General features: G+C 33.8%; 1 protein-coding gene across 7 annotated transcripts in view; it reads left to right on the plus strand.

Moving 5' to 3' along the window:
• Pax (paxillin) overlaps positions 1–15,399 on the plus strand; it is a 62,784-nt gene that overhangs the window by 45,811 nt on the left and 1,574 nt on the right. For 6 of the 7 annotated variants that reach the window (XM_036376420.2, XM_036376410.2, XM_070106955.1 and 3 more), the window contains 2 exons: positions 8,583–8,996; positions 9,055–9,285. In XM_036376420.2, coding sequence (XP_036232313.1) covers positions 8,583–8,996; positions 9,055–9,285 — 645 coding nt within the window. Of the gene's footprint in view, positions 1–8,582; positions 8,997–9,054; positions 9,286–9,501; positions 10,720–15,399 lie in introns of those variants that run through there. The other variant, XM_070106957.1, reaches the window with a different exon arrangement.

Here is a 15,399-nt window from a genome sequence, read left to right on the forward strand (position 1 = left end):
GTATAGGGCTTTCCAATAAAAGTGATATGATTTTTTTTTCAAAAAAAGCACACTAATTGTTAAGAAAATTTAAATGTTTTCTATTTAATGTGAAGTACAATCGATACATTTAAGTGCTGAATATAACATCATTCAAATTGCCTCTACGACTTCTTTTGCAGGAACGAAATCTATGAACCCAATTTTCGACTACTTTTTCCACTAAATCAAGTCGTATGTCATAAGTAGAACGTTCAATATTGACTTATGAGGCTTGAATAGCGTCTGGTTTATTGCTTAAGACCATAGACTTCAAATAACCCCACAAGAAGTAGTCTAATGGTTTTAAATCACAACTTCGTGGAGGCCATTCAATGTCCCAATTTCTTTAAGTTATCGAATCTTCAAACTTTTCCCGCAATAATTCGGTTGTTGCACGTATTGTGTAGCACGTAGCCACGTCTTGTTGGAACCAGATGTTCTCGAGATCAACTTCTTCCAATTGCGGCCATATACCGCTCTCCATTGTTAGTAACGGTGTCACCAGCTTCATTTCGAAAGAAGTACGGACCGATGTTTCCATCAGCCCAAAAACCACACCAAAATGTCAATTTAGGTGAATGTAATGGTTGTTCATGAATAATTTGTGTTTTTTCTTCGCACCAGATTCGACAGTTTTGTTTATTTACCGTACCTCTCATGGTAATCAGAACGACCATAAAATGGCAAAAGCGCACGAAAAGTTGCAATTGGGGATTATTTTGAAAATAAAATTGAATAATTTGTAAACGTTGTTCTTGCGTACATATATCTTTCCATGATGAAATCGTAAACATTAGTGAATAAAAGCAAATTTACAGATCATGGCATATTAAAAATGGCCGAAACGACAAATAGAAAGCATATCATGCCTATTGGAAAACCCGATACTTGTATAATTAACGGTGGCTGAGGATTTAGCCAAACCATGGCAAGCCGGCCAAATATAATAGTATAAATAGGTCAATGTTACATTAACATACGTTTACAGGCTGTGATACTTTTTTGTAGGTATTTATTGGGCACAGCATCATCCGAGATATAGGGAATTTGTGTTGCAAAACCGATTATTTGATTTCGCAGTTTAATATAGTGGCCCTTAAAAGACAGGACTTTCTAATACCTACATATACACAGCAATAACTAACCATTTCTAATGTAAAGGATTTCTAAATATGCGCGCGTAGCTTCGATGAGAAGCTCTTCATGGTTCGACTTTTTTGAAAGTGAGTTTTACAAAATATGTCTCACAAACTAATGGGATAAAGTCTCCCTGCATTACACAAGATTCTTTTCACAAAAACGGGTAATTTTATGCAATTTCAAATTAATATTAATTCTTCTACAGTATCGGATAAAAATATTTGTTATTTTTGATTACAATGGAATAAGGTGAATTTACTGAGAGAATGATAAGACATTTTTTTTCCTATGAGAAAAGCACAGTTAATGCAAAGTAATGGCTTCATGAGTGTTACGGCAAATCTAATTTATTATATTCATCGGTCAAGCGCTGATTTCGGCGTAACCGTACTAGTACAAATGATGCACCCCATTCAGGAAGGCCATAAGACGTAGAAAACATCGCGAAAATTCGTAAAATTTTATTGGGTGACTCGTCGTACTCATCAACATTCTCCAACTCAGGCACGAAAAAATTATTCAAAGCTCTATAGTGTTTTCCATTAACTGTAACATTATGGCCAGAACGTGCGAAGTGCTTGATGCACGTTCGACTTCAATTTTTGCACGAGTTAGATTTTCTAAGCCCACATGCCAAGATCCTTCCGAAAAATCTTTCATAAAGTGGAAGGGTCCAGCTAAAAGTGTAGCGCATAATGGCAAATGGACTCATTCTGTGATTTTGCATCTCCCCTTAGCACATGGATATTCTGAATTGATTCAATATATATCTATACTGCTCACTCTCATAGATCATAAATATATCAATTTTAATAATAACTTACGTATATTACATTTGGAAACTCCTTCGTTCTTTATTTATTTTTTAACACACAACTTTAAAGAGTTATTGCACACGAGCCCGCAACACTTTTGGTGTATCGCACGGAATAACAGCTACATAGCTGTTTCACATTTCTCGAACTTCTATGAAATGTATGATAGACAGTCATTTTACTATTGATTTGACTGTCAGTGGTGACAGTGCTAAAGGAGGCAGCTGTTTCATTCTTATATATGTATGTAAAGCTATAGTAAGCAATATAAATCGTAAGGGTCTCTTTTTAACTATAACAGTGACGGTCAATTGCCGGGTAGATTAACCGTCAGTACTGACATTACAAATATAAGTGTATTGGTGAACCCATCAGCAGTTTCTTGTAGGGTTATAGGGTTGTTAAACACACTCCCATTGTCACATCTCACACGAACTTTACATCAATGTCAAAGGATCAACCTTGAAAATATTTCTCGAATAAAAATAAATATTACGGCAACGTTGATGTACGCACAAACATACAAATCTACACATTTTTGTATGTGTTTATATGTAATAGAGTGTTGTGTAGTCACGAGTAGTGAACATTAAATAATTTGATTATTTAAAAACGCTTAAAACGTTCAATGCCATGGACCGTGTGGTTCATCGTAAATATGTACTACACGCACAAAAAACAAATACATGTGAATATGCAGTCATAAAAACTTACGTATGACGAACGCTTTCGCCCAGTGCATTGAGTGTGTGTCTATTAACTGGTGCGCCTGTGGCTCAAATCCTACGCGTTTTTAAATATTTATTTTAATATACAGAAATGCTTATGCGTTAGTTTGTAAATCTTCTGGTATAGAAAAAACTTTTTGGACTGAGGCGTCTAAAAACTTGCAGACCCTCTATTTGTATAATAAATTCAACGATACACTCCAAACATGTGTGGAAGCGCGGCCAAAAAACTTGGGGGTAATATTCATACTTATATGTATGTATGCCTATTATACATATGTAGATACATATTTATTCGAAATTATTCGCGATGTCCTCCATGTAACGCATCGCAATTTGTAGTCTTTGCTTGCTTTTATATGTATAATTCATTATTTTTAAAACTTTTCGCAAATTTTTTTGGTAATCGATTTTTTTAGTTTTGTTTCTTGTTTATTCCAACAAAATTAAACGTTCGGCGACGGCGTCTTCATTGCTAAGGCTGTTATTGTTGTTGTTGGCACTGCTAAACGATTTGCCGTTCACATTTAACGCTCCAAGTTGTTTTTGAAAATTTTCCCCAGCCCTCTACCATGCACTCTCTTCATTACAATAGCGTGATTCTCCCTTTCCTTCCTGTTTAAATGAATTTTGCAGACGCCACCGTCGCTTATTAGCCTATGATGAAAATTCTGACAATAAATAATGCCAAAAATATAAACAAATTGCACACGGCCACCATCAACAGCCAGCCAACCAAACAACTGGGCAACCAACAAGCGGCCGAAATCCACACACAGTTGGCCGCACGCAAATTACCGTTACCGCAAATGTTGCTACGACACAGCATTTAAATTTAGTTTCCTTGTGCTCTACGCCTTCCAATGGTCTATTTTCGTTTGCATGTGCTTTTTTTACTTATGTATATAATGTATGTTTGTATGTATGTATGTATGTATGTATTTTATTATCGTACTTATCTAATTTCAATTCTCCTTCGAAAACAAAAAGTACAAAAGTGCAAAAACAAAATAAGTAAGGAAGCGCTAAGTTCAGGTGTAACCGAACATTTTATAATGCAACTTGCAAGGATCAAAGCCGGGGAAATATTTTCAAATGTTGGCTTTACTTTCATCATTCGACGAAATCGTAAATGGATTGCAATAAAATTTCCAATCAACTCCGTACATATTCAACGCTAAACCATTAGTATATTTTTTTTTAATTTTTAAGAAAATTTCACCACTTAATTACTTTAAAATATTAAAAGTTTCGACCAACCTAGCTAAATGTCAGCTGGCAAGTCGAAAAACATTATCCTGTGCACATTGTGGGCAGAGAAAGGTCTGGGCTTTTTGCATAAACCTTTGGCATTGTTCAGGTATACTCTAGAATACATTTTCAAGAAAATGTATAAATAAATAATTCAAACACTGATCATTCATAGTCGGCGTAAGGTGTATTAGAATAACGAAAATCATTATTTATAGTATAATATTATATCATATAATTTCAGATTAACCAAACTCTTTTCTGGTATTTTTTTTACGATTTTCAACTCTTCAGTCGAAGTTTGATTAGTGTTGCCAACCTAAAAAATGATGATTTGACCGAGAATTAAACAGCTAAAGAAATTTTAACGAAAAATCAAAACAATTTAATTTAGTTATTGCTCACAAAAAGGTGAATAATTATTAAAATGGACATTAGTTGTGATTTATATTACGTTGACTAAAACGTTACGGCCAATACTGATGTGCTGCGCTCAGAACTGCAGAAAAACCCTTTGTTATCACTCAAACCCATTCGAACTTCCAAACACCATATAAGCCAAAGTTTTATAGACAATCAAATGGTTTATTGCAGATTCATAAGTTATTTTCGTTTAAATGAGGGATCATTTTGTTTTTTACCAAATGATATGAAAGAACGTTACCACAAATTCTCCATTTCCTTGCTGCCGGCAGTTATGAAGAATGCATTTTAAATGATTTTACTTTGGGTTGAAGTAACATACTATATCTATGCTTCTGATAAAACCTGCTTTAAATATTATGAACACCATATTTGTGTGTTGTGGATAAAACTGAACTGACTGAAGAGGAGCAAAACGCTTCGAAAATTTAATTTCACTCAAAATGTATATTCGTTAGACTATATATGTAATAGGGTGGAGCGAAAAACAATTTTTTTAAGGCTTAGCCTGTGGGTAAAATCTGTAGATTTTAAAAAAAGAAAATGTTTGGCCAAAAAAAAATTTTTTTCTAATACCTAGAGGCGGCGCACTCAGTTTTAACCCCTGAATATATTTTACACATTGACTGATATTTTTGGCAAAAAGTCAGCCATAGATCACTGTGGTCCATATTTTTGGTATGTGAGGGGCTTGAATAGTTAGGATTAGACTATTTTTTTTTTACAAAAAACTGTTAGGCGAACAAAACTATTATACTCTGTAGCAACATGTTGCAAGAGTATAAAAACAGGTTGCTACTTTTCATTACCAACAACTTGAAGGCGTGTGAAAATGATTGGGCGGATACAGCGACTGGCAGTTTGTGCTAGCTGAAGGCTTCATTGCCAACACCGCCTGTACACTGTTTTCCTTGACTTTTGGCATGCAAGTGACTGCTGCACCGTCCGCCTCTTCCAACTACCCATTGTCCTCTTCGCAATTAAACAAATAAAAGCTTCATCACCGCGCGGCACTCTAGCTGCTCCAAGCCATCTCCTATTTTATATATACTACATAGTATGTATACTTGTCCATATATCTGATCTGCAATCTGTTCGACTTCATTCCGATTCAAATGGCATTGTTTAGAAAAGTGAAATTTATTTTATTGTGGATATTTTCGGGTCGCTGCGCTTTGTTCAGTGTTGCATTCAGCTCCTCATATCTACACATAGCAAAAACATAAAAAAATTCAAATTGGCATTTCATTTTCATATGTACACACATGCACACCTGCTAGCGCATATATTTTTGGCGTAACGTGTGCCACCGATCGGCTAAAGTAATAATGTTTTCTTTAGCTTTTTTTTTTAGTTGTAGTCAAAAGAAAACAACAATAGGCAATATAAATAATATGTGTGTGTATTTCGGCTGCTGAGATAATCTCAGGAAATGCCAGTTTCACAAATGGAATTATGTTCTGTGTAAATAACACATACAAGCATGCATATCTACTTATATTTTCCTACGGAATTAGTGCTTTCTTTCAAATTTCCAATGAGATACTCGCTTCCTATAAAAGTACACCGTTGAATGCTTGAATAAACTTAAAATCTCGTGATCTCAAGTCTATGTCCCAAAACAATAAATAGATATTTATTTGATTTAAATGCTTTTTGAAAGTATCAAGTGTATTGAAACATAAAAACTACTTAAAAAAGACATTTAAAAATGGTATTCATACTCAAGAATGAACTAATGTTTATCTAGATGTTTTAAGTTTTCCTTCATTGTTTTCGTTAAGAATTGTTATTGTTGTTATTCCCATATATCTTCATCAAACCTATAAACTTACTTGACATCATATATTGTGAAACAATTCTATTATGAGGGTGAACTGCCAAACTTCCATATCTCTTTACCGATGTATAAACCCATGGCCCACTAGTACTTAAGAACTCTACGTAATCGCCGACTTTTAATATAACTTGTACTATATATGGGATTAATTTTCTCGAATAAAACTAAAGTACAGATACTTTGATTTTTAACCAAAATCTGTAAAAAGATCTCGCTTGAAGTAATAACTGAGCTGCCTAATGACGAAAAATAAATCTCTCTGAGCTCTCAGTTGTTCCCTTCATTGAACTATTGTTTTTAGCGATATCACCACACCTGTCGTTTTGTGAAATATAGTTGTACATATATAATGAATTATTTAAACAAATATTAATATGCAGCCACGCAGAAAAATTGTGTCCCTTTTGAAATTGCTGCCACTCACTCGTGCTTAATCCGCTCACAGCTACTTCAGTCTAATTGGATTTTATTTTCGTAAAGTCAAGTTATAAAGTTCTGTTTCACAACTAAATATAATTTATTGTCTTTTGTGTTTTTGTGTTGCCACTAGACATCTGACACATTTCCGTTAATAGCTTTGATGATATTGCCTGATTTATTACACGCATCTGCCAGCGATCCAATTGTTTATCTTGAATATCATACCCACTATGCTTGATTGAAGTTTTTTAGTTCCTTATAGTTTAAAAATTTAAGAACTTGTTTAAGTTTCGGGCGATTTTATTTGAGTTGAACATTTTTTAGTTGCATGCTTACATGAAAATAGTTCTATACATTATCGAGCCATAGAGGTTTATTGAAGATAAAGACTTGAACTGATTAACCGATTTAAAAATTACATGAAGAATCCGCCGTCTAAAGTACTTAGATATGAGCTAACATAACATAGCCGTCACTAGCTGGGATCATCAACATCGGAATTTATTGTTTATTATTTGTTTTAGCGTTCATTGCTCAGCCTGTCCTGAGATATGAATCTGCTACAATACAATAGGGTCACTCCTAGAAGCCTAAACAGGTTGAGTCCAACCGCTGACTGTTGTTGTAGCAATAGAAAAACTATAGCTAAATAATTTTAAAGAATACTGTCGAGTTATCCAATGCTAAATATCTGAATCTGTTGCGTAAAAAATTGTGTTCGAGGTTGGGGAATCCTTATTCACATTGGAAACGAGTAGCAATAATAAAATACAATCCCTACATTACACGCATTGGTATGAGGAGCTGAAAGTTTACTGACCTCAGAAATTTGTGTGACTACCGCATGCGTACCGTGGTCAAAAAGATCTAGCATCCACTTAGCTGGTTAGACTTAATTGAGAGTGTTCTCTAATAGAAGATTCACTTTCAGACAAAAACACTGCAACTTTCCCCATGCACAGGACAGAGTATAGACATGACCGAACGGACCGGGATTTAATTCCGCCCAAAAACTTTCACCTTCGACAGTACTGTCAAAACCAATTGGACACAATTTATGCTGTTACAGCAACAACAAAGTCACATCTGTCTTCCAATTAATTTATCGCACTTCTGCAGTCACCATTTTATGTTCCAAACTGTTCTAGATTATAACGACCCGCTTATTGAAACAAAAACTAAATAAGGCACAAAATTAATATTATTTTTAAACAAACTCGTAAAAGTCGTACGTGCGATTTGTAACTTAACTGTGAGTCTTCTAGACTACATCGTCGTCCCCGATGTTCGGTTTTAAGGAATAGTATCAGTAATGAGAATGACTTTTGGGCAAAATATCAACACCCACACATTATAATTAATTGTTTGTTGAATGTTAGCAGAACGTGGAAAATGCAGCAAATGGGAATACCCCAGGGGTGTATCGATGGGGCCGAGGAAAAACCAAAATCAGTTTCGCTTGTTTAAGGGAAACCACACACTCTCATACATACCGCTGCCGACGTTTGACCGGCATACTTCATATAGACATTTTTTGGCAATACCAAAGCTGCCCAGTTGTAAAGCTGCTACTTGCGTCGGCGCAGTGGCCAGTCCGTAGCACGGTCATCGTCTTTTTTTGCTCTTCATTTATTTGCTGCCTCTTATGTTTTTCAATTTATTTTGTTGTTGCTATTTTGTTGTTGTGCTCGACACGACAACCGATTGCTAAGTTTTTGAGTTCGGCGCGCATAAAAGTATTTTCAGTTTGAAAATTTTCACCAGACGCTTTAGATCGCACACGAGAACGTAAGGCAACGCGGCATACAACTTAAAAATTTAAATATATATATATATATATATATACAAGTATATATATGTACATAGGATATACTTTTTCAATCCTTCACAAACGGCCAAAAATTTAATAAAGGATCTAAATTTTTGTATCATCACTATTTTTAGGTTAATAACGGTTCGAACCATCACCACCAGACAGTTACCGATTACGCTAAGCCGAATAAGGGCGTGTCACACTTAACGCAAACTATCACCGAAACAACCACTTCTACCGTTGTAGAAGATAACGAACCAGATCAGTTGGATTCTATGCTTGGTAGTTTACAAGCCAATATGAGTCGTCAAGGAGTCAATACCGTACAAAAGGGCTGCTGCAATGCTTGCGAAAAGCCAATTGTGGGCCAAGTGATCACAGCCTTAGGCAAGACCTGGCATCCAGAGCACTTCACATGCAATCACTGTAACCAGGAGTTGGGCACACGTAACTTCTTCGAACGCGATGGCTTCCCATACTGTGAGCCGGATTACCACAACTTGTTCAGTCCACGTTGCGCTTACTGCAATGGCGCTATTTTAGATGTACGCACTGATGTCTAATATTTGAGTTGAAATTATGAATAATCCTTTTCGTTTGCAGAAATGTGTAACAGCTTTGGATAAAACATGGCATACGGAGCACTTCTTCTGCGCACAGTGCGGACAGCAATTTGGTGAGGACGGTTTCCATGAACGCGACGGCAAACCCTATTGTCGCAACGATTACTTTGAAATGTTCGCGCCCAAGTGCAATGGTTGCAATCGTGCTATTATGGAAAACTACATCTCGGCGTTGAACTCGCAATGGCATCCTGACTGCTTCGTTTGCCGGGTAAGTGAGATGCAGATTTTCGCTTTCAATATGCAACAGCTCTGCAGCTTACGTGATGCGGGGGTATTTGGGGTATAAATCCACAAATTTACAGTGTAATTGCGAAACTGAGATTTCTTTTTACAACAATTGCTTGCACACGCATTGTACTCTATTTAAAGAAACCGTTGTATATTTATGTGTTTCTCAAATTATTTGTAATTTTCACCTTTACAGGATTGCAAGAAAGCGGTGAGAGGAAAATCATTCTACGCCATGGAAGGCAAACCCGTCTGTCCATCATGCGTGGGTGTAGATGAGGAAGAATAAACCGAGTTACAATTTGATTTTATGGAGAACTCAATTTCTCCAAATTCGTAGCAACGGTTTTCGTAAAATTTGATTTCTTTTGTTACTTTTTGTTTTTTGTTGTTTGTTTAATTTCAAAAGTTTCATTAATTTTGAGTCAATTTAAAACTTTGCAAAAACAAAATTGAATCAGCTACACATAAAGCTATGCGATAATATACATACTTTAGAATGTATGCATGCTTATTATATTTAGTTCGTGCGTGGCGGGTGCAAAAATTGAAAACAAAAACAAGAACAGCAGCCTGCGTGCGTTTCGGTCGATCGTTTTGAGATATAGGGGAAAACAGAGTTTCTATTTTTGCTGATATTTTACACAAGTAAACAGCAATGCGGTTGAACACGCACACAAACACACACATATACATACATATATGCACAAACACAAGAAAACACCCACACACACCGTTAAGTGTTCCATTGAAAAGTAATGCACAAAAAACAACAACTAATTGGATTTCGTTTGATTCTTCCTCATCGTCAAAATATGCGATCGCCGCCGTTTATGCTGCTATAATAAGTTAATATATATTCCTGTTGTTGCTGTTGATACCCCCGTGATACCCGCAGGCGTGGCAGTGCGTACGCATGAACTCGTTAACCATTGGTACGTGCACCAAATGGCAGAGTGATTGTGTCCCTGCTCATGCCCCATGGCCTTATGTTGTCCCTGAACTTTTGAATTTTCTGCATAGTTAACAGCTGTGCCACCGTGCCTCAAGAATATACTATTGTAACATATAATTTATAAATACACACGTATATCTCTTATTTCTACTGGTTAAACTAACTGAATTAGTATCGAATGGAAATTCGATGAGCATAGCAGAAGTGAAGGTATAATAACTAACAAATCGAATCAATTATGAATTAGGTTAAGTTTAGGTATTTTTAAATACAAGGCAATATTATTGTAATTTGTTTATTTGTAAATAAAAAATAAAATATAAATAATATAAAAAAAAAATAACAAAAAAAAAACACAAACACAAAAACACACATATCAAACTCGTCAGACTCTATCTGGCGTGTATCGTACATTCACGATTATCATGCCGGTAGAGAGGCGATTGGGTCCGAGACCTTGCACTCGTCACGGCCACCATGAGGCTTAATTTGACGATAGCAAGGTGGTCGCTTTCCATACTTTCGTTCATTCGAAGTAGGCCTGCGACCTCGAAGACGATATTTTGGAGGGCGCTTCGCATGTGACCTTCAAACACATGTGGTTATGTACGTGCAGATACTTATATATTTACATATATACTTGTATATATAAGCATATGTATGTGCTTATTTCTATATATAATACATATGTATTTATATGTATTACGCATACATATACACTAACAGTTATTATATATACATACGTATATATTTCTTAATTTATCAAAAAAAAAATTACCGCGTATTTGTTTTATTTATAATATTCTCTTCAATAACACCCACATTATTTTATTTTCTATTTGTTTGTATTCAAACAAATTATAAACATTGCCTTGTATATATTATATATTCTTTTTTATATTAGAGGAAAAAATATTGCTTGCGAATATATCATAATTTAGGGTAGTTCCATATACATATAATAATATCTTTAATTATGTTCCAAACTAAGTATAAAAAAATATATGTCATTTCAATTAGCTAAGTAAATTTAAAAAATTAAATTTATTTAGAGCTGAATAAGTAGATTTAGAGTAACAAATGTTATTAAGAAAAAAATTATTTTTATTTAGTAATTCACTAACAAAAGATTCTGTTTTTCTTTCTAAAACTGTTCTAAAGTTCTCTTAAAAATTTACATAAATATTTATAACTTAATTAGATGCAAAAATATTTATTATAAATTAGAAGTATAGTTAAAAAACTCAAATGATTTTAATATATAATTTAAAAAATTAAGTTATAAAAAAGTTGTTACGCTTCTAATGTTACTTTGTTGTTGCTATATCAACGAAAATCATTCGTCAAATCGTTTTAATAAATTCACTTTTGACGGCTAATAACCAATTACAGTTATCCTTAGACCGGAACCTAAAATACCAGTTAAATTACAAAGGTCACAGATCAAAAAGGGGCTCACCCTACCTTCCACATATCAAGCATACATACATACAAATACTTACATATGTCTCTTTCAAAAGCATATACATACATATGTGTTCTTTTATGTAAATCACGTCAGTTGCTCTTGAACGTATTTCGTATATGTTTTTCGAAACTTTTACAATGTTATTTCTTCAACGACTGCAGCTGTTCAACGCATTTGCCGCTCAATCATAATAATGTCTTACCTGTTCTCTTTGTTAATATGTTTTAAATTTCGCTTTCAAAGCTAGTCGCTGTTTGTTTGTCTGCCTATCAGATCCTAGTTCATTTGACAGGTTGCCAGCAATGACAAATTTTTTGAGTTTTACGCGAAATATGCGACATACTCGTAGAAATGAACAAATTACGCTTTTAATTTGGCGTACTTTTCAAATTGTTTATTCCTTGTACTCTGTAGAGGGTATATTCAATCAATGTCTCGTATGGAAAACTTTTTTATTGAACGAAATATCTTAATGAAATGGGACTTATATTATTGCCTAAAGCAACGGTACAATCTTCTAAAAAATGTTGAAATCGAAACAGTATAGCATAAAGCTGCCATAGAAACTGACCGATCGAAATCAATTTTTTGCATGAAACCTTTTAGTATTTTTGTCGATGCAACAACAACAAAACTTTATTATATAACAATAAAATACATCTATTGAAGTATATAACTTACTTTCCATACCCTCCTAATTATCAAAATATAAGCACTATACATTTTCAAAAATATTTAGTATAATAAAAGTATATTTTATTTTACTGAAAAAATTAATAGATGCTAGTATTAGAAAATTTCAATTTATTTGGATATTTTATTTTTCGTTTTTGGTTAGTTAGTATTTTTTTATTAATATTCACACTAAATTGTATTTACTAAGTTATATTATTGTGCTGTGCTTATGTTAGAATTCAAGAGAAGTACGAGAAATATTTATGTATTTTGTATTATTATTAAAAATAATTTTAAAAACTTCACAATCACGGTATGTGATGCATCAATTTTGTAGAAAAGATCGCTGAAACAAAATTTGTTAAGCATTTAAGAATTAATAGTGTCATTTTAGTTTGCTCTTTGTTCGACAGTGCGTATACGCAACCTCTACTGGTTTTTACCATATAATATAATGCCAACTTTGTTCACACGTTTACGGCATAAAATTGTTAAAACAAAATATTCAAAATAATTTCATTCTCTAATAATAATAAACGAAATTAACAACGAATCACGCTAAATCAGCCATAATCGTAACAATTCCAAGTCCAGTTGATTTGCTTTTTTAGAGTTTCAAAAGCCACTGTTAAAAATCGTACTACTTTCAACTACTGTAAGCTCGTGCTATTGAATTAGGTTTTAAGGAAAAACGCTATAAAAATTTGATTTGACCTAGAAAATTTTGAAATTTTCATAATGTTTTCTAGTTATCAAGCGGAGGCTTCCATAATTTTACAACATCAATTAGATTCTTGTGTTGGAAAAGTCTAAAGTTAATGCAGCGTCACAAAAGTAATTGTAGATTTTCCAAAACTCATAACCAAACTGAAAACTAGATTTTTGAAATAGCTAATAACAGAATATACCAGCAATTCTGCAAGTGTCAGTGACGTCATACCGCTGCGAATTGATCCTTATACCTCCGCAACGCAATTATGAATTTATCTTCATATGTTTTTATTTTTTTATATGTATTGTTTTAATTGTGTTTCAATCTTTTGAGTAGACCAAATATTTCTTGACGTCTTGAGGGCAATTTATAATGCCACTTTATGTGCTAGCGACAAATTTTTACCTCTCACAGTACACAGTGTTGGTGGCATTGTCAGAATGCCAAAGCGCATAACAGTTGTAAACGATCTAATGGCTTTGCATAAATGCAATTCTTCAATTCATATTTCATTTTCGTTGCTATTCTAGTGTTGTTGTGCTTGTGTGGTCTGTGCTTTTGTTCGCTTATATGCAAAATAAGATTTCGCTCGCTTAATGAAAATTAATTTATTACATTGATGAGAATGAAATGCATTTGAATATGGCGTAATTTATTTGTGACTGTCGTTCATTCAACGCATTGAAAGCATTTTCGGCATACAAGAGCCATTGTGAAATGGGTGTGGACAACATTGTATATTGTTTATAGACTGAAATCACAAATTTTCGTATTTTTCTTTTCGTTGGCTAAATGGATTTCTTATTAATTTGCATCAAATGTGTAAAATATTTAGATTTTATTTGCAATAATTGTTATTTGGAAAACCACTGAGGCATATGAAAATCGTTTTTCCAAAGCTGTGAAGTTTTTATTTTTTTTAATTATTTTCGTATTATACATATGTGCATATAACTGTAGTACATATTGTGCAACAAGAGGGTATATACATCTTCCTTTTAGATGCATTAAAGCAAGTAAATACAGGTTGGTTGAAAAGTGTCTGCGCTCTAAATGAAAAAATACTGTTTTTGGTACGAAATATATTTTTTTATTCAATATAATCTCTCTTAACTTCAATACACTTATTCCAATGATTCTCCAATAATTTTATGCCATCCTAATAATGAATTTCCGGAGGCTCTGCAAAATCTCCGACTATGGCTATAATAGCTTATCCTTTCCACTTTCCACGAAGGAACTACTTCAGATTTTTAAAAAGATAGTAGTCGCTGGGAGCCAAATCTGTTGAATACGGTGGATGCTCAAACAACTCGTACTTTCATTCGTTGAATTCTACCATTGTTAAAATACCTTTGTGAGCAGGTACATTGTCTTGATGAAAAATGATTTTTTGTGCTGCAAACCATGTCTTTTCTCACGAGTTTTTTCATCCAGCATATCCAAACGGTTGCAGTAATATTCAGAGTTGATTGTTTTACCCTTCTGCAGATACTCAATCAACAAAATTTATTTGGCATCCAAAAAACTGATGCCATAACCTTCTTTGCTGATCGTTGTGACTTCACCTGCTTTGGAGCTGAACAACCAGTCCTCCTCAGTCCACTGTAAACGTTCTTGTTTCAATTTAGGATCATGGTGGTAGATCCTAGTCTCATTCATAGTTATAAAACGATGCAAGAAATCGGTTTTCTTCTGCTCAAAACGCTCCAAATTATTCTGAGAAAGAAAATGCCTATGGCATTATCAATTTTACGCTTAGTCAAACTTGGATCTTCACTAACAATATTATGAACTTGCTCAATGACTTCTTTAAGCCTTGTACGACCACGTTTAAATTCACGAATGGCCTGTTAACAAAAACTTAATTGACAGAATAAATTGTAACTTTGCATGGGTTCTCACGATGATGTACCAACTTGAGAAAAGAAAATTTGAGCTAGTGATGGTATTTCGTGGTGAGCACTACTCACTTTTCAACCAACCTGTAACAGCGCATATTTTAAAACATTTTGCTTTTTTAAGGGGGTATTTTAGTCTAGAGACATGAATTTTAGGTAATTTTTAAAGTGTAAAAAAATCAATATTTTACCATCAATTTTTTTTTATCACTTATTTATTAATGTTACAAGAGTACAGAAAAAAATTAAAAAAAAAATTGTTAAAAATTTAAATAAGTGGCAGCTGATGAAGTGGGGTTCTCAAAAAAATGGCACATGAGCATACTCATGATTTCAACCCTCTTAATCATCTGAAATGAAAAAATAATTATCAATCTGCAATG

The sequence above is a fragment of the Bactrocera oleae genome, chromosome 3 (assembly GCF_042242935.1).
Source record: "Bactrocera oleae isolate idBacOlea1 chromosome 3, idBacOlea1, whole genome shotgun sequence".
Classification (NCBI taxonomy): domain Eukaryota; kingdom Metazoa; phylum Arthropoda; class Insecta; order Diptera; family Tephritidae; genus Bactrocera; species Bactrocera oleae.